Here is a 23,032-nt window from a genome sequence, read left to right as displayed (position 1 = left end):
AGCTTAGGGAAACTTGACCTGATATTTGTGATAATCTGTATGTTTTATAATGTCCATCCCAACAGACACATACAAAGAGAAACTCTTACCCGTTGTATTCAGTTTTCTATCTTGCGTGCTGTAAGCAGACGCTCCTGCAGGGGGGGGCACAGGAAGTAAAAAATTGGTCTCGGAACTCCCTTGATGCCTCCTAGGAGGTGGTGATGATGGCAACACAGCTGACGTCATTAAAGGGGATGACATCATTGTTGCCATTGCAGCTGCAGCTTCTGTGCCGTCCGACACTGTGAGGGAGCGTCTGACAGCCACGTGTGGGTAGGGCGTCCTGGGCGGGCATGCTGTTCCCATCAGGGCAAAATTGGGTACGCTGGGCATCATCACTGGTGAGCCTCCCATACCAGTGGGGTACGTCCCGGTCATTACCATGGGAACAGACAGGTGTGAACAGTCAGACATTGCCCGTCTCACTGCAGTCCGCTGTGGTAGGTCACTGCTTTGGATGGTTCTAATAGCACATGATTCCACTCTTCCATGATCGACGAGACTTAGGTGGGATTTGTGGCCTGTGACAGGATCTGTTACGCCTCTGCCAGGTGTCTCCATCTTTCCATTTTCAGTATGGCTTAAGTTTTCTCTTTCCACTCTGCTCTCCCCTACACCACCCACCCCAACACCAGTGCTGGCTGAGGGTAGAGGTAGGCCTGCAGTAGGCCCTCTAATGGCACAATCTTTACTTCCTGCTAGGTTGGCTGGTTGCATATCAAAACTTTGCTTTCCTAAAGATGGCTTGAGCGTTTGATTAGTTACAATTGTGACAGAATTTTCCTTCAGACTTCCAAGTAGGCCTCCAGATGTAGAGAATGTAGGAGATTTTGTCTCATCCTCTCTATGTCCAGGACTTGATCTGGTACTTCCACTGAAGTAAGGGTTCAGTGTGTTTGTCTCCCTTTGCCCTGAGGCCTGTTTTGGAGGAGGAAGCAAGCCCTGGCTTTGGGCAGACACTTGAGATCCCTGGATGCAAAATCCATCTTTGCTGCCTGTGTAGTTTGGTAGATTTTGTCCGAAGTTCGACGTGGCTTTACGTTCTGGTGCAGAATTTGGCGAGATGGAAGGGGACGGCAATGAAGAGGAAGGGGAAGAGTGGGAAGACAGAGGGCTGCTGGGGCTCTGTCCTGCACTCCCTAATGACCCCCCTGCTCCTCCCACCCCATGTCCTTCCTCCATTGGCCTCCCCCCTCTGGTACCCTCGTCCTCTATCTTCAGCCCTGGCATCTTGAAGCTCTGTGTTCCTGGCGCCTCGGCCACCGTCCCAGACAATGTCCCCTCGGTCCCGCTTCGCCCTAATTTCACCTCGCCTTCCATCAAAGTTATTTTGGACCCCCCCTGTGTTGCAGCTGGAAGCGCCCCCCCCAGTGCCATCTGGCCTTGGCAGTGCCACTCACTGCGCCGGTCAGAGGCCGCGCTGGAGGGTGTCAGTGGAGAGGAAGCCAGGACCACAGGGATGTTGGCACCAGAGAGGGTTGTGGGAGGTTTGTGTTGCTGTTGATGCTGCTGCTGCTGTTGATGCCCACTGGAAGGTTGTCCGTACCCGCTGCTAGCACTAATAATGCCAGGCTGCTGCCAGGGCGAGCCAGACAGGAAGGACATTCTCCCGCTCTGTTGTCAGGTCCTCTTGTCTTGCTCTTTTTCTGGCTATCTCTCTTGCCAGTCCTTTCTCTGTCTTTATTTACTTCTTCTTTGTCTTGTTTTTGACAATTTTTGTTCGTCTTTCTCTCTGTTTTCAGTTTGTCCTCCTGTCTCCTGCTCGAGTGTGTCTCCAGTGTCGTTTCACTCTTGTCCAGGAGGCAGAAATGTCCTCAGCATCCAAAAGTGTTATGAGCTTGAAAAGTAGAGGAAGCACTGCATCCTTTCTGTTTTTAAGCCTCAGAGTTGTGCGTGTGTGCAACTGTGCTGATGTGTGAAGTGCATGTGTGTTTACAGGCAAGGCAAAAAGAGTGCGTGTGAAAGTGGGAGTGTGTGCGTATCTGGTCGTCTCGGCTTCTCTCTGAGCACTGCACGGATCAGCTGTGGGGCTAAATTGCACCTTGCTCTCTCTCTCTCTGTATCTCTGTTTTCTTTCTCTCTCTCTCTGACATCACACAGTCACATGACAGCCCGGAATATTCCCTCATTCGCTGGAGCAAAATTTCAGCATCCAGCCCCTAGCGACAAACGTGCACAGGCACACACACACAAAGAGGCATGCTGGCACACACACATGTACAGTGGCAAACATGCACAAAAACAGATCAATGGCTGTCACAGTTACTCAGCTGCCATATGACAGCCACTGTTCACATGTTGATACAGAGTGGGAGACACAAGGCGAGATTAGTGAGACATCACTGAGGACTGTAATCATCCTGACTAGACTCTGATTGGCTTTAAGGAAAAAAAATCCAAATGTATATTTCAAAGCTATAATTTATCACATTGACGTCATGTGATGATGCCTTGTGTCAACATGAAACAAGTATGCGCTCTGAACCTTGCCCTGTCGTCCTGAATAATTTGTGCCTTCGCTGAGCTGACTTTCACATTTTCACTTTGCAGAGTTCTAATTTTCACTCACTCATCATAATTACCTTCATTGGTTTAGTTGATAACACTGATTAAATTGATTAAATAAAGATATACTTCATTGGACAAAATGAGTTTAAATACCACTGGTGGCTTGACTGATTTCACTGCGACAATTTCAATGTGGCTTCAAGTTTGGAATTTAGTTTTCATTGTTTGGTTCGGTTAGTTGAAGTTACAGACACGTTTTCTGTGCATATTATTATTATAATTGTTCTATATCTTACTTCTAAATTTTTAAAGCACTTTTCCCAAGTCATTTCCTTTTTGCTGTTTTTCAAAAACTTTCTTTGCATTTTTTTTAAAACTAATTTTGTCTTTTTTTTTCTTCTTCTTTTGTTGTTCATTGACTTCTTACCATGTTTTAGAAAGAAATCAAGCCAATTTACTCAGGTTTTAAAGGGTTAATAAATAATTGTCTATAATAAAGTAAACAAGAGACCGTCTCACCATGGCCTCACTCTAGCGACAATTTAGCATTTTAAAATGAATGTGGGTCAGGGACATGAAGCATGGATATTTAAAGAGACCTGGATACAGCACTGGAGGTGGGCCACTGTTCATTCCAGTGACAGGGTACTGACACATTTTCATGGAAAACATTTAAAAAATAAATAAAAATGTTTCCATTCCAAGGTGTCATAATATTTTTGTCTTTTTCTTGCCCATTTTCCCTGTAATTGTAATTTTACCTAGCTGGCAGACACGGGATGGAGACGGAGGGTGGGATGAACACAGGGAGAAAATAAGGAAACGTATGTGACGGTAAACAAATGCTGTCACACATGAATGCATATTACAGCTATACTATGACAACAGCTTCAGAAAATATATTTGCAGTTATGTTACAGTCCATGGAAGGTTATCAACAGAACAGTACTGTAACAATCGCATTGCGTCGTGTCGTCAGTCTTTATATACCGTCTATGGCAGGGACCAATGGCCCTTTTCAACCTCCTTTTTCCAACAACACCCATCTTTGAACTTCTCAACTGCACACATGTACAGCTGGAGCGCTAGGGATGTGAAGTGCTATTTCATTGACCAAAAAAATATTCAAAACTGCTTCTGTGGTAGTTCCAGCTACAGTAGGTCTTACCAGGTCCACAGTTTGCCATGATGACACTCAGACTCACTGAAAAAATACAGACGTATTGCTGCCATTTGTTAATCATTTGTTGTCAAAAGCTGGGGCAGAGGAACACATGTTAACTGGACCTTTCAGCTGTAAAATAAAGAATTATTATCAACATAACCAACATAAGACTCTTTCTTATATTTTCTTGTCTCAAACTACCTGTGTGCACTGCCAACTGTTACACATAGTCTGTGACAGAGTCATCCTTTGCAATTCACTGGTTTAATTAATGGTCAAACCTCAACATAATGTTTTTGGGGTTTTTTCCCAATTTGCATTTTCTTTTATCAAACTTACAATTTTTTAACTTCAAGAAATTCTTCGTGTTTTATCTTGGTTGACTTCTTTTTTCTTCTTTTGTGGTCCACCTATGGTAATGATAGCCCTCTAACACACCACTAATTACGACCTAATGCTTCCAGAGGCCATCTCCATTCAACATATAGAACAGGACCTTAAGAGGGTACGGTAAGATGAGTGCAACGTAAATTTTTTCCTTTTCCACCCTGAAAAGAGTCTTTTCCACTCCAAGACTGGTGCAATATCCCACTGAGCTCCTCTCAGGATTTGCTCTACAGCTTTGCAAGAAGGATTAAAACTATCCTGACGTCGACGGGTCCCATCGTCCACCCAGCCTCTCCTATCTCCACTTTTTTTTGCAGAGCACTGACTTTCTGAACTTGGCTGAAAATTGTGAGAAACTACCAGTATAAAACTACATCTACTTAAGAACAGCTACATTCTAGCCACTAATGTCTTACAGTGACTTAATAATGATGCTTTCAACACTCGACTCCGTGCTCAATGCAGAGAGCATAAATTGGCTTCAAGGAGTGCAGCCATCTGGAATTCAGTATTCTCTCTTGACAGAATTTCAACTAGAACTGACAATTCATCTGGCTGCTTAAAGCATCCAACAACCTTTCCCAAAGACCAAGGTCATGTTCAAAGTGGGATACTTGTTCACGAGATGTACAACATGCATGTTTACACAGGGTAAAATAAAGGCTGAGTAAACCCTCAGCTACTGTACTGCAGGCCATAACGGTGGGAAAATGGATTGATCAGCATCTATCTTAAAAATACTTAGAATAAAACCTAATCTAGAACGTCTGTATTTATGGTCAATAACTGGAACTGAAACAGAATAAAAAACTGTACAGCAAACTGCAAGAAATTAGTGAAATTAAATATATAAAATATTTTTTAATAAAAGAAAAAACTAGTAAAAGAAATGTCCAGAAATGTCCTTTTTTTTGGTGGTGGGGAGGGGGCTGCTAATCTTCAGGTCATTTTCTTGTTCTTTTTACTAATTTCTTGCTAAATTTTGAAACATTTCTTCAGAGAAATTTGCTCAGGCTTCAAAGGGTTAAGTCCTACACCATTAAAAGCATTGCTATAACTAAGATTGGGATCTTGGAGCCATCATGGTGTAAAAAGCGCTGATATGAGTGAAAGTGTTGAGTGCTCTTAGAGGAGAAAAACAGAGGCAGACAGACAGCGAGTACATGCAGACACAGTGGGAACTATCTCCAGAGTATTTCCAGCCATGAGGGGATCAACTGCCAGTGAGCCAGCTCAAGGTCTCGACCCCGCCTTTGAAACACTATTCTAAACAAATGCCTGATGAAAAACACTGACATGTGAAGTTTTTCATTGCACATGACAGCTGACTGTCTCCCAGCAACCCCGCTTCACCCCCCCACACACCCGAGGCCTGTGCCAAAAGAACAAGAGCAGCTTGTCAGGCATGACTGAAAATGAATGAGTGTCATTACATAATCCTCCATAAACAATTTGTCTACTGTAACCACAGAGGGAGAGGCAGCCAGAGAGAGGAAGAGGAAGACATTAGAGTGTTGTTCACCTTCAATAGACTTGGAAAGGGCGAACATTATGCAAGAAATCCAGGCGATGATTCTGTTAACCTGTTCAGATCCCCCTGTCCGTTCCAACGGGCCTAATTTTTCTAGGATCTATAGATCTGTGATAACTGTCATCTGACCCCAATCAAACACACAGACTAATTTGATGGGATGTCTATTAGCCAATCACAGAGCTATACACCATCTCAGGTGAACTGCAGTAGAGCCACGCCCCCTTTTTTAACGAGCATGGGCGACCATGAGAAGAGGGGGAAGCACAAGGCAGGTTTCAGTCTGTAAATCATATTGTTATAGTACATAATTTGTGTTTAAACTCTTGTTTAAGTAGACATGATATACATGTCAAAATATTATATAAAAGATATATAGCTTTTACTCAGGATTAAAAAAAAAAAAAAATCTGTAGATTGGAATGGACTGTGGATCTGAAAATCACTGGAAAATTAAAAGAAAAATACAGTTTATATAAGGAAATACACTTCTGATTGGATTTTATAATGATATAATCACTTAAAAAACATCGTATTTATAATGTTCACAGAATATTTATCTCTGGAGGGTCTCCACTAAATCTTTTCCAGAGATACTTCAGAAACTAAGGTTATTTTGAGTCAAGATGACAAAAATGAAAATATCTATATACATATGTAAATATAAATAGATATGAATATATGTATAGTATCGCTATGTTCATCTATATGAGTTAATTATTCATGAAAAATAAATAATGTCACCATTTTTGTTGAAATTTTTGTTTTTGCACTTTTAGGTCATTTCTGTGTTAAGATTCTACATCCATGGGAATGGGCAGGGGGAAAAAAATACATAAAAGAGGGCGTCGGCTGGCTCAGTGGATACAGCAGGCGCACCATAAATGAAGACAATGTCCTTGCTGCAGCAGCCGCGGGTTTGATTCCAGCTCGCAGCCCTTTGCTGCATGTCATCCCCTCTCTCTCCCCCTTTCACACTATCAATCTCCTGTCCTGTGTAATAAAGGCAAAAATGCCAAAAAATAACCTTAAAAAAAAAAAATAATAATAGGTTTCTGACTAGAAAGAAAACTTTTCATTTTAATAACATTTGAGAGAGGTTTTTGGAATTTGTCAAAAACGGTGATATTAAAGAGGCATTAGATTTACTGTCAGGAACGTGACAGTAACTCACTCAGTATTTTGATTGATGCTGTATTTATATACTTCCTCATTTTATTTACTGCAATTATTATTATTATTATTATTATTATGGTCCTTTGCATGTCACATTTGTGTTTAACTTCCTGTATATTATTATTCTGATTATTGTTATTGTTATTATTATTATAATTATTTTATCAGTAGTATCATATTTTTTTGTTTTCACACTGCCATATATTCCCTTTGGGGAAAAATTCAGATGTTTGTTGTATGTTTGAATGTATAACTGCATAAAATTAATAAACATACCTTTTTAAAAAGGTATCCAGAGGAGAAATCCCATCATTACAATTTAATTAATTTTTTTATTTAAAATTTGGAACATAATTGGGTTCTAATGGGGTTAAAGTTTGGGTCAGACTCAGGCTAACATGCTAACATTCAAAGACATTAAAGCAGAGAAATTTGTTGATTTGACAGCGGACTTTCTGGTATTTCAGAGAAGACAAGAGCAAGCCTGAAACCTGGACGACACAGAGGACTGACCCCTCCGTGTCTGAATCTCTCCTTCACAAACTGTAATCACGATAGCGACCAGATCAGATGGAAAGAACCTGGCTGTGGAAGCTGGCAGTTTGCAGTGTGTTCATTATGTCTTCTATGAAGTGTCATGTCTGGAAGCCTGTGGCAGTGACCTTTAGCTGATACTCCTGCTGGTGTCCCTGCACCCAGAGATGCTGCTTCTCTTTGCAGCTCACACTGCTGTGAAAACGTTTGCTCAGACAGAACGAGATTCACTTCACTTTCCTGATTATGTTCCAGAAAATCAGGCCAATGCACATCTATAGATTGGCTTTATTTAGGTTTTTACATTTTGCTAATTGATTCACTCTAAATGTGAGTTTAATCCTGTTGAGCAGATGTTGTTCTTGTTTAGGCTGCAGTTTACTAGTACTGAGCTTTAACGTGACAGGCTTAACTGGGTCAGGCAAAAGGGAGTTTTCAAAGTCTGACACAGTTTGGGCCCCCTCCTCTGATAAAATAGACTTTCACAGCCTTAGTAATATCATTTACAGTGTAACGTGATTTTTACGTCATCATTTATTTTGGTCTTATCTCTATTTGATAATCAGCCTGGGACTGAGACAATTTTAGCCCCCATGTTTTAGCCAAACTTTATTTAAATTTGTATTCAATTAGCACCATGCAAAGTTTGCAGAATGAAAATATCAATATTTGTATTAACCTTTTGGAACCTGGATGGGCATCACTATTTTTGTGGGGGGGGGGGGGTACATTTTTGGGTGATTTCTCCTTAACTTGCTTATTGCCTCCCCACCATGTTTTTAAAATAAATTAAGTCAATTTGTTCAGGTATTAAAGGGTTAAAAATATTCATGGATGAACACAAACACACATCCCTTTCTCAGCAGCACTTTGGCTCTTAGCAAGAACTCTCTCTTGTTTCTATTTGTGCACTAATAGTACTGACTGCTATTGTTAGGATCCTTCTTATTCCTTTTTTATATATATCTGTTTATGTAAGAGCTAATTGTGTCATATTTTGCACAACAGTTACAAAATTAATTTAAGATAAAAAAAAAGTTCACAAAATTGGCTTCATACACACAAGTAAAAATGGAAGCCTGTATATGTCAGTCCCTTGCTCCAGCTTTTTTTTTTTAATCCTTTTTTTAGACACAGCACGTCTTTTCATTAGTATGCTAATGGGAGATGGCTGTGTTTTGAAAGGACCACTGTAACTTAGAAAGTAAAATTATATCTCAAAACTTTAATGACTATAAATGTGCGATTGTGTAAATATCGCTCCCAAATTGGAGCGTGAAAACTGTGAAAATCTCTTAAACTCTGACAACCTGGCAATGAAGACGCTGGACCACAGAGACACTCTGTGGGACACAAATAGAGGGAGGCAAATAAAGTTAATAAACAGGGGAAAAAAAGACATAAAAAATTAAATGTGATTCTCTTGCTGCTGTCTGCTCAGGCAAAATAAATAAATAAATAAATTAAATCACAGAGGTCACTGTGAAGTCCTCCCTGTGAAGGTCACAGATTGTTGAACATCAGCTGGAGATGGAGGAGACAGAGAAAGAGGATGCTACAGCTGGTTGCCCATGGTGCTGGGCAGGGAGGGAGAGGAGGGCGGGGGGAGGAAGAAGAGGAGGGTGGAGGATCTTGTCATAGCGCTTCTATTTTTACTCTCCGACCTCACTGACTGTCACACCCAGTCCACCCCTTCCCCATCCCTCCATCCCTCACTCGCAGAGTCTCTTTGTTTCCACGGTAACCGCCTCCCATGTCTCCCTGACAACGCTGCACCCCCGCCTTACCCCCCAATCTCCAATGCGGTGATTATAACAGTGCCGCAGCGACACGGGGAGTCTGGGCAGGAGAGGGGAAGACGTGATGAGGATGGAGGAGACGGAAAGGGCAAAGAGATGGAGGATGGAGGGAGAGAGAAATGAGAGGAGGGAAGAGAGAGAGATGGAGGAGGGTGGACAGAGGGACTGAGGAAGATGGTGGAATCCCGGAATAGATAAAGATGAAAGATGATGAAGGGCAACAGATGAAGGTGGAGGAAGTAAGGAAGAAAAGAGGAAAACACCCAGGTGGAGAAGTAGTGGCCAAAAGGGAGATGAAATGAAATAAAAATAGAGAGGAAAAGACTCAACCAGAAAAAAGGGTGGGAGTAGAGATAAAGATAGAGACTTCGGCAAAAGGTGGGAGAAAAAGGAGGCCAAGAAGAAAAAAAATAATTTCCAGAAACTTTTTCACTAGCCCACTTCTTACTTTTAGCACTTAAACCATGAAAAATCTGAGCAAATTAACTTGATTTCTTTCAAGAACACGAGAAAAAAGCAATGACAAACTTAAATCAAGAAATTAGTAAAAAAAAAACAAAACAACCAACAACAATAATAATAAATAAAAACAATTAAAAAGTAGAAGAAAATTCCCTGACAATTAGCATGACAAGATAATGAAAGAAAAAAAGGAAAGGAATGTAATAAATAAATAATTAAATAAATAAGGACATAACCTGAAAAAGTGTTTTAAGATAATAGTAATTCTGTAACAACATTTTTAATATAAAATTATGATAATTATAAATAGCTGTTTCATGAAAAATAGCTTTTTGATACAGTCTTAGCAAACTGATTTGTCTTTCAAAAGCATGACAAAGGGGCGAGGCAAGAAAATTACCAAAAAATCTGTATAAAGGGGAAAGAAAGAAAAAAGCAAGGTAAAAAAATAAAGTAAAATAAACAAGGAAATGATAAAAAAAAACAAATAGTTTAAAAATCTGTTACAGAATTTCAAATACATAATTATAATAGCGTTTTGATGACATTATTCTGTACCTTTTTCAAAACATTGTTGTTCTAACAAGTTATTTCTTGCAATATGCGGGACATTTCTTGCCAAATTCTTCATTGCCTTTTAAAAAAAAATTATTTCTGAAAGAAATTAAACCATTTTGCTCAGGGTTCAAAGGTGAAAATACTTTTGAGGGGCATGTTGTCTCTCTGTGACTTTTGTTAAAATGGCCCAAATAAAGTATCTTTTTAGAGAAATTAGCATCAGAGGAAAAGAGTGCTAAAATCAAGACGACATAAATGAGAAGACCTACATAAATAGAGAAGACTGACAGCTTCTCCTGGCTGCTGCATTGCAATACGTGTCAATGAGTCAGATTTGGCAGGAAAGCCGGAGGAAGGAAGAAGAACTTTGAGGCATTCTGGCAGCAGCAGACGGAAAGGAGCCAAACATTTATATAAATATACAGTAAAGACGATTGGCACATCTGAACAGAACAGTGCCAATATATGGGATGAAGAATTTAAAAGGTCATACAAAATACAGATACAGGTGTCTTTAAATGTGATGTGGATGTTTGCTCGTGTTGGGCTCAATCATGAGAAAAATTCCACTTTAAGAGACTGTGAAACATGATTTGGTTAGCGCTGCATGCACCGGCATCATGCAGGGACATCTTATAGATCCATCACATGCAGAATTAAACGAGCCCTCAAGAAGGATGAGCTGTCTAATATTTAACCAGGGGTTTTCTATTATCCTCCTCGGGCTTTGATGATAAATAATCCCATACACCTGTGAGTCACACATTTGCCAAGTTGCATGTCATGCATGTTAAAGGAACAAATAACAGAAAAATAACTAAAATTATTAAATATTCAACCCCTGTCTGTTGTAACTCAAGATGACAAACAAAACAATTTAAGCTCCAGAATCTACAGTTGCTCAGCATTTGTCACTCACGTTGCAGATTGCCAAACCGTCTCAAAGCAGCTGAACGCACCACATAAAAGATCTAATAATGAGTATATGGAGCAGGGCTGTGGACCGTGTATGTTTTAGACTTTACACTCCACTTGGCAAAATCAAAAAAGACTTGCAACTCAACTTGGACTTTAACCCCAATGAGTTGTGACTTTACTTTTTTTACTTAAACCTTTTGACTTGAATATAGTTGATACCTTCTTCAAAGCCAGTTTGGGAAGAGAAAGTTGTGGACATTTTTTTTAATGTGAGAGGTGAGTTAACCCTTTGAAACCCATCTTTCAAAAACATGGGGAGAAGGAAATCAACAACATAAGAGAAGTCACACAAATTGGCAAGAGATTTGTAAGTGCAGTGTCAAATACACACACTCAAACCACTCTGCACACAAAATATGCTTTTGAAAATCAGGCTACTTTCATGAGTTTATCTTTTAACCAGCATCAGTCCTAATCATAATTATTAAATACTCATTAAGTTTTGAAATTCTAACTCTTTAAATGCCAAGTTTTGGACATGATGCCACGATGTTTTTAGATGAAAAAAACAGAATTATTCTCAAGATACTATATGCTGAGTAGATTTTTATTATCACAGCCTGGAATATGCCAGTGATTAGCAGCAACATTCACTGTGCATTTTTTTCCCAATGCCAAATATGGTAAAAAAAAGACATCATCAGATGGAAAATAGTGAAAATGACAAAATTCCAAGGCAAAAGCCCAGAATGACACCCAGAAATAATACAATGCATGTTTTTATGCTTTGATGGCTGTGGGATCAAAAATGTCAGTCTGAATGGGCTTCAAAGGAGCATTTTTTGCTCTTCAACAGTCTGAATGTAACAGTTGTGTTTACACTGTGTATTTTAGACTTATTGTAGGAGCTGAGCTGAAAATTCCAAGATTAAAGAAAAATACACAATCTTTAGGCCATATGTGTAATGGCCTTCACATTCCTGATCGAGGAGCCAGTCTGTCCAATGCTCCTCAGTAACTTTTCTGTGCCATCAGACACTGTCTCCCCACTGGGGATCAATAAAGGTGTATCTTAATCTGAATCTCGTCTCTGATGAGCTCCAGCAGCAGCAGCAGCAGCAGCAGCAGCAGCAGCAGCAGCAGTTTGTGCTGAGAGCTGCAGTTCTTCCAGCAGACACCTGATGGAGCCAACGAGCAGGGCAGAGACTTAACAGCCCCAAAGCCCTTTACAAGCGACACAGACACACATTGCAACATGATTATCTATCTGCAACGTCAGACAGCCAACCACAACACACGTTCGTCCCCGGAGATTATCTCAATTTATAGTATTCACTTTGATTCAATCTCACTGGCTCAGTCTCAAGGACAAAACCAGGTCAGAGCATCGCGTGTGTGTTTGGATTCCAGATTTCTCTCACTGGTAAAAAAAAAAGAGGGTTACTCCTGTGCTTTGCCTACAGAAGAGTACTTTCTCTTATACATACACACACACACACACACATGAAAGCTGGTACATAAACACAGACACAGGGATGACAGCTCATTTCACAGGCCGCACACACGCCTGCTCGGTAAAAAGTGAGCGCGTCCTTGCTTTATGTAAGGGTGAAATAGTCCCTGACATCAATATTGCATATGAGAGAAGATAGCGAGATGTGAAGGCAGAACGCAGGTTTATAAATAGAGACACACAAAGACAGAAGAAAGAAACAGACACACTTAGAATAATTAAGTGACCGATGTCTACCAAACCTTAAACCAAGGAAGCAGCCAGCTGTCAACAACTCCATTAGAGCCCATCCACTGAAATTCCCACTCTCACTGGGCAACAACACAAGCACTAAACCTGCAATGTTTGGGCCAAATCTTACAAGTAACCTCACATGTGCAACGAATGATAAAATATGATCATTTTAAAATGTAGGAGTAAAAGTTGAAGAAGAAACCACCCATTTACAATGCTATCACTTCATAAATATGTGTTTTTAGTAGTTATCCACATGAAAGATCTGGATTAGAATGGTCCTAAACTAATAAGTAGGTTAAGAAGACCATTATCAGCCCATTAAATAGCTGTGATTTCTGTTATGAGAGATGATGCATATCAAGTGACTTTAGTAAAAAGAGCAAGAAGTGGTTGGGGCGGGAGATTGGTCAAACAAACACAAGATGTTCATCCAAAAAGACCAGGGTTTGTTTCCCGTGTGAAACCAAAAGTCAGTGTTATTTTAACTATACAGGCTGTTTTAATGCACTGTTTGTACATAAAACTTTAAAAAGTTATGCACCACAATTCAAATACAACACATTCAGTCATGAAAGAACCCACATAATTGAGAAGGCTGTGATATTGAGACCAATAGGCTGATGGCACTAAACAAATAAAGTCCAAAAAGAGAGGGTAACTTTGAGTATTTTTAAGGTATGTCACATTTCTTAAATCTGACCTACCTGCCTTTATGCAACTTTAATTACGCAACATTTTTGTAAGATATCCTACAAACTGTATGAGGATATGTTAAACTATGCAATGTATGCCAACTAACATTATGTTAAAACTAACAAACTTTTTAAGCCAACCTATGATGTTTTTCTAAACCTAACCATGTACAGTATTGGCAGCTAAACTTAACAAAAGTGAAGGTGAAACTTATCCAAACTGACCCAATGACAGCTTTTTTTTTTTCTGTGAGTTTGGGGGTTTTAGCAACCTGAGAGTTTGTATTCTACGAGGGAGAAAAAACTTGTGTAGGTATTTTACTTTATCTTAAGAGTATTTTTCCACAGATTATTCCTTGCATTACGTTAGCACTGAGATAAAATAAAATTTGACAATATATAATTTAGCAGATTACTGACAAATAAAAACTGAAATATTCAAAGAAAAAAGAAAAATGTTGAGACCCTTTTGGTAACTGTTTTTTTCCCGAGGCGACAAAGGGTACAACTTGGATCAGTGACCTCAGTATTTCTAAAATCCAGGTTAAGGCACTAATAGAAAGCACATCTGCAAAGGAACTGCTTTTATACCACAAATTCTAATATCTACCATTTTATGCTGGATTTTGCTACTAACTAAAATAATATCTTTACACAACTGTGCTGTACGAGGGCTTTAGAGGACATACCTACACGCTTTCTCGCCTACTGCTGATTAATGTCATACAACATTTGAGTACGAATTCCATCACTGCGCAGGTGTTATTATGGGTACTTTTTCATTAAACTATTTGATTAAACATTACTACAGATTTAGAGTCATGGCTGAAAAGCTTAAACAAAGATTTTCAAAATAAAATATGAGTCTTTCTAAAGGTGGTGGCATTCATCTGCTACAGATTCAAACTCTCATAGCAAAATGGAATGTGTTTAATGTTTGTGGTATATTTGCAAAGAATAGGACGGATAGCATAAAGACTGACAGCAGAAATCCACTGCAATTTGACCTTAAGCAACCATTTTAATCAGAAATTCAGATGTTTTGGGACTGCAGAACCTCTACAACAATTGAGCAGCAAGTTTAAAAATATTAGTAAAGATTCACAAACTAAGTTACTTCCATTTTCTGAGCTAATGAATATTAAAAAGCCTAATTTGTACTGGACCAAAACGTCTGTTTGAAAAATAACACACTGGACTGTGTTAATAACCTCCATTTTTCAACCCCGTGAAGTTCGTGTGACTGGGCTGTAACAAGCAGCAGATCTCAGCCAAGTGCAGCACTGAGGGAGGACCAGCTACAGAGCAACACATTCACCTTGGAACAATTTAGTGCTGACTGAATACACAAAGTAGACAGGCTCGGGTGGTGCTGTCCTCTGCAGCAGAGACAGCTTTTCAACAAACACACAGACACACAGGCTTGAAACTATGAGGTAAATGGAGAGTTTCAGTAAAGATTTACTGTCATTTCTACTTATTGAGACAGATGAGGTAGTGTCCTCTCCGTGGAAGATAAAGATGCATTTGCCATTGATATATCATTTGTTGAGTATACAAAGACTCACCTATCCCTGAACTGACAATGGTCTAAAACCAATTTATGTGCTGTGAAGTATAACAATTATTTTAAAAAACAGCTCAGTATCATTGTGGCAATGATACAATACATTCAACTGCAGCTTTCACAGGGTGGGAAACCATAATGAGATAACACCAATGCCTCAACTGTCACTAGGCAGGTTCCCTTGACAGCTTTGCACAAAACTTAAGCGATGTTATCGGAATGTCGATAAAACACAATTGCGAGATGACTGCGTTTCCACTGAGTGATGTTCTGCAACTTCTCTGGCGATAATATTCCAAGAAGCATGGCGATGGATGTTTAAAACATTAGCAGCTTTATTCCTATTGCAGCCACCACACTAGCTGTCATTAATTCCAATCCAAGGCCACGTAGGCGAGTTATGTGAGTGATAATGGAAAGACAAGCCCCTCATACGTGGGAGCGGCCAAATATGAGGGATTTCTGGGAGGTGATAGTCCAAGATTTCACTGAGGAACTGTGGATTCAAACCTCCCAGACGAACCGCTTAACTTTTGAAGAGTTATGTGATGCAATAACAGCTCTTGTAGCTCCTGCTGCATCATGAGAGAGCCAGTTCCTGCTGACAAGCACATAGCCATAGCATCATGTGACCTTGAAAAGCCAAAGAAGTGTTTCCATTGCAGTTTTGTGATATATGGCTTTTTTGGAATCGCCTGAAATACCACCTCATGTGTGCATCTAAACCTTTTTGCGATGAATAGTTTAGACAATAGATGAAAAGGTTTTTTTTTTAAATTGACATATTCCATTAGGCATATTTGATATTCACAATTTCAATGTGTGCAGTATGACGGCTAATGGAAACTACTGACTGATCATGCTGACCAGCATCAAATATAACAAATGTGATTTGGTATAAAGACTATACATTCAAAAGCTTCATATCCAGATATTCCCAACACACAGTAGAGATGCATCTAATGGTCATACCCGTTTCTGTTTATATCATGTGTTCTTGCAACTTCATGCAGCCTTGTAAAATCCAGTTCAACAATCTAGTGTCTAGTTTTTCAACTCAGAGAGACAAATTTGTATCAAAGAAGTCTATAAAGTCTACCAAAAGACTCTAACAGACCGACAGACAAGTCACATCAACAGATCCTTGATGAGCTCTAGATCTATTGTGCCAAATGTGGAGCAAATCCAAACAACAGATGCCACTGTAACACATTGGTCTTATTATCCCAAGATAATTGAACTGTTTAGCTCACAAAAAGTGTCACAAAAATTGGTGCAACATCAGCTTAAGAGGGTGGCGCATACTTTTGAATATTTGATGATAATATTTCACCAAACCATTCCACAAATGATGGCAACTTAAGAGTAAATATCCAGTATGTACTGACAATGTTGCTATTTACAACATTACTCATCTGTCTGTGGCTACATGCTGACATGTAGTGCTCTGGAGCATAATCTCATGGCCTCATGCACAAAGAGTTAGCATGAGGCAAAAGCATTGTTCCAAGTAACCACTCTGCATTGATAGACCCTCATTTCAAGTTACCTAAGGTGCCTATACTCCAATATACTCGCTGACAAGTCGACGTAAATTTCTACTGCAAGCAGATTTTACTGACTGAGACCGACTATTTATGTGTCAGTTACTCACCCCATGTTACATCGAATTCATGAAAATAACAGCTTTTCTCGCATGCCTCCACGGTAAACTAAATTCAACACACAATCCCAGTAAAACCACCGTGGGATCAGGAGTGTGCATCATCGCCCCAAAAGAGAATAAAATAAGCAAACATCAAAAAGAGAAACTTGTCTTACCTGTCATCCAAGGTCACATGATTGGTGGCATCATGAAACAGAAAGAGGGAAAGGGGAGAGAAATAAAGAGATAATGTTTAGACAAAGACACTTTCTTAACATCAAATCAAACATTGTCTCAGCGTTAAGACTTCTAATACAACATGAAAATCAGGAATGTTCTTCAAAACTCCACTTAGAATTCCTGGAAGTTGCAGGACATTTTAGAGACTACAAGACGTTTTAGAGATAATTTAGAGATTTCAAAATAAAGGTCTACTGTGTCAGAATTTGGGGGCAAAAGTTAGTCAATTAACCAATGTGTAACGCAGATTTCACATCAGCGTTGAATACTGGGTCAGGTTTTAGTTGTGAGACAAGGTTGAGGAGAAGTCGAGAGAATCACACTGGAAAATAAAGCTTCATTCAGCAGACCGTGGGATGTCTCCAGAGACAGGATTGAAACCCAGCATTATCAGGAGAAAGACGCATTGAACTGAGGTCATCTCGGGGTTTACCCCAGTGCACAAGAGGTCAGACAGGCCAAAAAGAAAGATATTAGACTGCTGGTTACTACAGGGCTGTTAACACTCTCGGGGGTGGTCCGCTAGATCCGTCAAAGTTATGTCATACACATAACTTTTTAAGATTTGTCAACAGTCTGTGTTTCTAATAACAACTGGGGGAAACCCTGATTTCTGCAGGTGATTTAATTTTTCATTTAGGATGACATATCAGATGAGTAGATTCTAGCCTGGACTGGAACAGGAGCAAAAACACTATACTTTTAAATCTATAAACTGCTCTGGATCTTTGTATTGCAGGATCAAGGTTGCAAATGGTTTTTCATTTCATTTAAGATACTCTGTGCTTGAAGATTTATTCTTTACATGAAAAATACATTCAGTGGCCACTAAATTAGGTGCACCTGCTACAGGCTAGAATCACCAGAGGCCCGACGATACCATATTTTCATGATACTTAAGTCACAAAACAATACTATTGTGGTTTTAAACATTTTGCAATATACTGAGTACAACATATATTGCCATATATTGCAATTTTTGACCCCTTTTCAACTGTAAATTATCAGAGATACTTTATTAATTATGTCCCCTAAGGAAAAAAAGTCAACATGTGTTTTATCTTACAAGATAAAGTTTTATATATAACATTTTTTCACTTCATTTTTCTTGCAGCAAAAATTATCTTGTGGACTGAAACAGCAGCAAATTAATTGTTCTTGTAGGCTACCAAAAGTTTAGTTTTTATTGAGTGTCCACATATTGATATAATATTGCCACCAAAATATTGCAATACTATGCTTTAGCAATTTCCCCCACCCTTAACACCTGTACAATCAAATGCAACCTAATACAACTGCTCAGCACATTTACCAGGTCATAGTTAGTGATGACGTTGTGCTGGACTGAATTATATTTAGAGGCGTCTCTATGATTCCATCACCCCTCATATGTGAACAGAGAGGACAAAATTAGAAACACGTCTCAAGATAATGTAGTTTAGCATAACGCCACTTTCCAACTATGACCTCAACAGTAAACACATAACTGAATTCACAGATTTCTATCAATGGCACCAAAAACTGACCATCATTAACTTCTGTCAGAGCTGTTGTAGTGAATTGCAAAAGACTGAACTGATGTGCCTAATAAGCATCTTCCTGAGCTTTGACATCTTATGCCAATAATAATTATAGAGGCTTTATTCACTTTTCATGGAGGTAGTTCTGTTGTCATCATATGACTTACAGACAGTTAAAAATCAAAACAACATATTTTGCCTCTTGCCTGTAGTGTTATTTATTAATCTATTCATCTAGACTTTCGGCAAACTGTCACTTTTGTCTAATAGGTTTAAATACTGTAAACTTATAAATTCACATGTCAGAAAACTGGACTATTTTGCAAATATTAGTTTACTGTAATCTGGTCTTTAGTGGGTAGCATGTGTTAGATTTGCTGCCTAAACCTGAATGTCTACAGTCTCTTGAAATTAGGATTTCTGTCTCTATAAAAAAAACCTGTCTTTGAGACTCTAAATGTGGTCACAATCATTATAAAAAGGTGCAACAGGAACACAGAATATAGGCATAATAAACCCAAGAGCTATCAAGAAAATTAAATAAATGCAGGTTTTGCAACCTCAGACATGTAAATCAATTCACTTTTCTCAGTCACATACACTTTTAACTTCTGTACTACTACGCGAACTTTGCTCAATGCAGCTGATAAATTAAAGTAACTTTAAAGCTAAAAGGCATTAGCAAACTAGCTTTGCCATGCAAGGACCCAGGTCATGTGTGTGCTTCTATAGACAGAGAGGAGATAGTGGGAGGTTACACAGGCAGCTGACAATCAGACAAAACAGTAGACAGTTGAGCAAGCAAGGACAGTAGAGCTAACAGCAGCAGCAGGTCAAGTGATAAAATAGTTATGATCACGGTAACAGATACACAGAGGCAGGCAGAGGGGAATCAAATCAACTTATCAGTTTACTGTTGCAGGTTTGTTAATAAAGGGCCCGACCAGCACAGTACATTTGTGTCCCATGTGCCAACATATGGGAAGGGTGATTTATTTGGACACAAATGTTTCTCTGGTACCTTTTTGTAATAGAAACTTTTTTTTATGGATTTTTAATTGTGATCCAAAGCAGATTTGTGTGTAGATTTACTATAGATATGATACAGATTAAAACTTGAGCTGCTCTACATGTATGTGTCGGGCCTGGTTATTACATATACATAGATAAAAAGGATCAAACACCAAGCAAGCCTGGTGCTCAATCCACAGACAAAGAGCCATGCATACAGGAAGACAAATAGTAGCTACTTCCTGCTATCCTAGCCTACTATCATTTGATCAAATTTGCCCAGTGTTATTCATAATCTTCCCTGTAGTTCACCAACCTTCCATTGGGGGGAGCTGTGGCGACGAGGACTCCTGGTGCTCTGAGTGTGCAGGGAGAGAAGGAGGGGCTGCGGGGGTGATGGATGGAGGGGGAGTGGCTGTTGCTGAGCTAAGGGGCGTGGCTACACTTTTGAGGGAAGTGTCTGATGATGGCGTGGGAGTGGATTCATTCTTACAGGGAGAAGCCGAGGAGCTAAGGGTTGTGGCGAAGGTGGTGGTGGACGCCGCGGTTCCTGCGGCTGCTGTTGTGCTAACAATAGGAGCAGCTGCAGTCATAGTGGGTGTGAAGGATGTGAGTGAGGCTGAGGGGACAAAAGGCTTGGCATCGGCGTTGAGGACTGATCCAACTGCAGTTGCTGTAGGGCGTGTGTCTGTGGCAGCTAAGGGTGATGGGTTGGTGGAAGTAGGAGGAAGGTCTGGGGTGCTCTTGGAGGGGTTGGAAACTGAAGTGACGTGTGAGGCAGGAGTGGAGGTTTCTGCCGAGGTGGACTTTGTCAAGGGAGCTGTTGCAAGGGAAGGGGTGTTGGTGATAGGGGTGGTGGTCTGTGAGTCAGGAGTGGAGCCTGGAGGGGTCTGGAGGACTGAATCCAGGAAAGAGAAGGTCTGGGAGACTGGGCTGAGATTGTCCCCTGTCATCAACGCTAGACTACCACTAACATCCCCAGCTAAACTGCTCTTGTTGGCAACACTAGCCCCTGTGCTAACGCTAGGTTCAGGTTTGCTGGTCATCATTTTCTCTTCATTTGCTTTTTGACCGTCTTTTGCAGACAAAGGGAAATCATCTACACACATCGGCTCATACGAGCGTGGAGATGAATCTGTTACAAGGCTAGCATGGGAACTGTTGATGAAACTTGTGGGTATTTGTGCAGGGGAAGAGGGCAAAACAGGGCTAGGGTTGGTGTCTGGAGCTTTGGAGTCAGAAGGACCAGAGTTGGCAGTGGTAGCCTGAGTAGGACCAGCAGTAGCCGGCGTGGGAGACATGGGCTGCTGGGGCCCTCCCCACTCCTCTGGAAGTCTTGCCCGACTCTTTGTCTTCTTGCCTTTCACTCTACCCCCTCCTCCACTCTCTCTGATCTCCCACTCCCAGTTCTCCTCCTCGTCCTCGTCCTCATCCTCCTCCGCCTCCAGTCCGCCCTTATCCTGCATCCCATGCTTGTCTGATTGTCCGATGTTATTCTCCTGGCTATCCAAGAAGTCATAGACCTGGTCATGGCCCTTCCTCTTCTTCTTCCGCCGTCTCTGCTGTTGCTTGCCAGCCTCGCCCCCCGGCCCCACTCTCTCAGGGCTGAGGGGTTCAGAGGCAGAGGAAGTGGGACTGCTGTCCTCCATAGAGCCGCTGGGAGAGAGGATGGGAGCTGCCGAGGGGGGGGAGGGTTTTATAAGAGGAGGAACCAATCACATACTGTGTAAGAGAATCACCTGCCAAAAAGCCATCAGATTGTGGTTACCATAAGTGGTTTTCACTACATAATGTCTAAATTGGCCACTTTTTCATGGCAGTAAAAGAGTGTAATCATTGATCTCATCCAAAATTAAGGTCCATACCAGCCTATGTGATATTTTGAAAAAGTGAAGCTTGAAGAATTACCAATAACTGAAGGTGGATTTTTGCTTTCTTATAGGAATATGCTACTGCAGAATTAACTGTTCCTTCTTACAAAGAGTCAGACAAACTCACAAATACATTGTTTTGTGCTTTTGCATATCTTTTGAAGGTATGTTGACTAGATTAGGACAACAGTGGGGATTAGGGTACTTAACAATAGGCCTTTTTTTTAATAAGGGGGACTCAACAACAATTCTACATCAAAGTCTATTTACAGGCATTGGAAAATACTACTGCAAATGTGAAAAAAAACATATAGAGCCTTTGTGTCTCCAGAAGGACCACTATGTATAATGATAAATGCCCTCAAGTGATGTCACTTGAGTCAGTGTTGATGGGGTCTGAGGACCACAAATTTAAAATGATAAACATATGTGGTTGTGGAGATAGAGGTGATTTTACCAGACCTCTGTATCCCGCTCCTCATCTCTACTAAAGGCTAGCGCTCAAGGAAACATTAATCAACAGCATAACCCAAATCTCAATTTGCATTGTGGATAAAGTTTTTGCCAGATTTTGAGAAAAAAAAGAATAATTAGAATAAAAAATATGATATCTCTGGTTCTGCTGCACCAGTTTCTTTCTGTCTGTTTCTGTCTATCACAAGTCCATCACAGTCATAGGTGCAATGGTGCATGGGTCATTTTAAGAGCTACTTCGATCCCATAGACGACTATCAATTAGGCAAAGGTAGGCTGAACTTCCATTCAAAATACCCTTGTTTTACTTGCAGAGATTAAAGTCTTCGATTGTCTGACTCTAGGTAATTGGAAAAATATTCATTCATTCAAGTCATCAGTACATTAATGCATACATAATACCAACCTGTTCTCATTCCCAGTTCGTCAAATACTGATGCTTTGAAACGCCCCTCGGCATCTCAAAGCAACCCACAGGGCACCCTTTTGCGTATTTATATGATGCGAAGCTGAAACACATGGTTGATGTTTTAAAACAGTTGTGCTACTTAGTTTTATTCAGAAAAAAAGTTCATGTTTTGGGTTAAGATAAGAATGTGGGGTAACGTGATGTAAATGTCTGAAAAGAGTGTACCGTTAAGAAACATTGACTTGTGGTTTCACACAAGACATAGGTATGTAAGTGATGTAACGTAACATCAAAACAACATTGACTTCAAAATCCATATAGTGCAGTTTTGGTAGACTCGTCTCCTATCTTCCCTCTCACCCTTTCTTGTCCTTTATACTGCATCTGTTTCTCTCAGCATAAAGTATTGCAGGAGATGACTTTATATTGGAATAAGTTCAATGTCCTGTGCGTCTTACATGGATGCTAAAGGGTGCATTGATAACACATGCTTAGGGATGTGACAAAGTGTATTTCAAGCCCTGGAAATGAGAATGGGCTGTATACCTAAAGCCATTGAATAGAAATTACCACAGTAATTCTCAAAGATGAAGTAAAGTCAGTAGTGTGGAGTTCTGCTTGTGCAGAATATATGAAAAAATAGTCATAAAGTGTCTTCTGTGGATGTGTCCAGCCATCGTAACCACAGTCTAGCAGCTTTTAGACTCCATTTGGCACAACCTTTAGAACATTCTCATAAAGTGGGATGTATGTGATGGTGCCTACTTTTATAA

General features: G+C 40.1%; 1 protein-coding gene across 1 annotated transcript in view; it reads right to left on the bottom strand.

Moving 5' to 3' along the window:
* The window catches only part of map4l (microtubule associated protein 4 like), a 129,706-nt gene that overhangs the window by 44,866 nt on the left and 61,808 nt on the right, over positions 1–23,032 (bottom strand). Inside the window, exon 6 of the mRNA XM_042497553.1 lies at positions 19,822–21,180. Within this exon, the coding sequence (XP_042353487.1) occupies positions 19,822–21,180 (1,359 nt within the window). The remainder of the gene's footprint in view (positions 1–19,821; positions 21,181–23,032) is intronic.

This window comes from Plectropomus leopardus, chromosome 12 (genome assembly GCF_008729295.1).
Source record: "Plectropomus leopardus isolate mb chromosome 12, YSFRI_Pleo_2.0, whole genome shotgun sequence".
Taxonomy (NCBI): Eukaryota; Metazoa; Chordata; class Actinopteri; order Perciformes; family Serranidae; genus Plectropomus; species Plectropomus leopardus.
The sequence above is the reverse complement of the archived record's forward strand: the minus strand, read 5'-3'. Positions and strand labels throughout refer to the sequence as shown.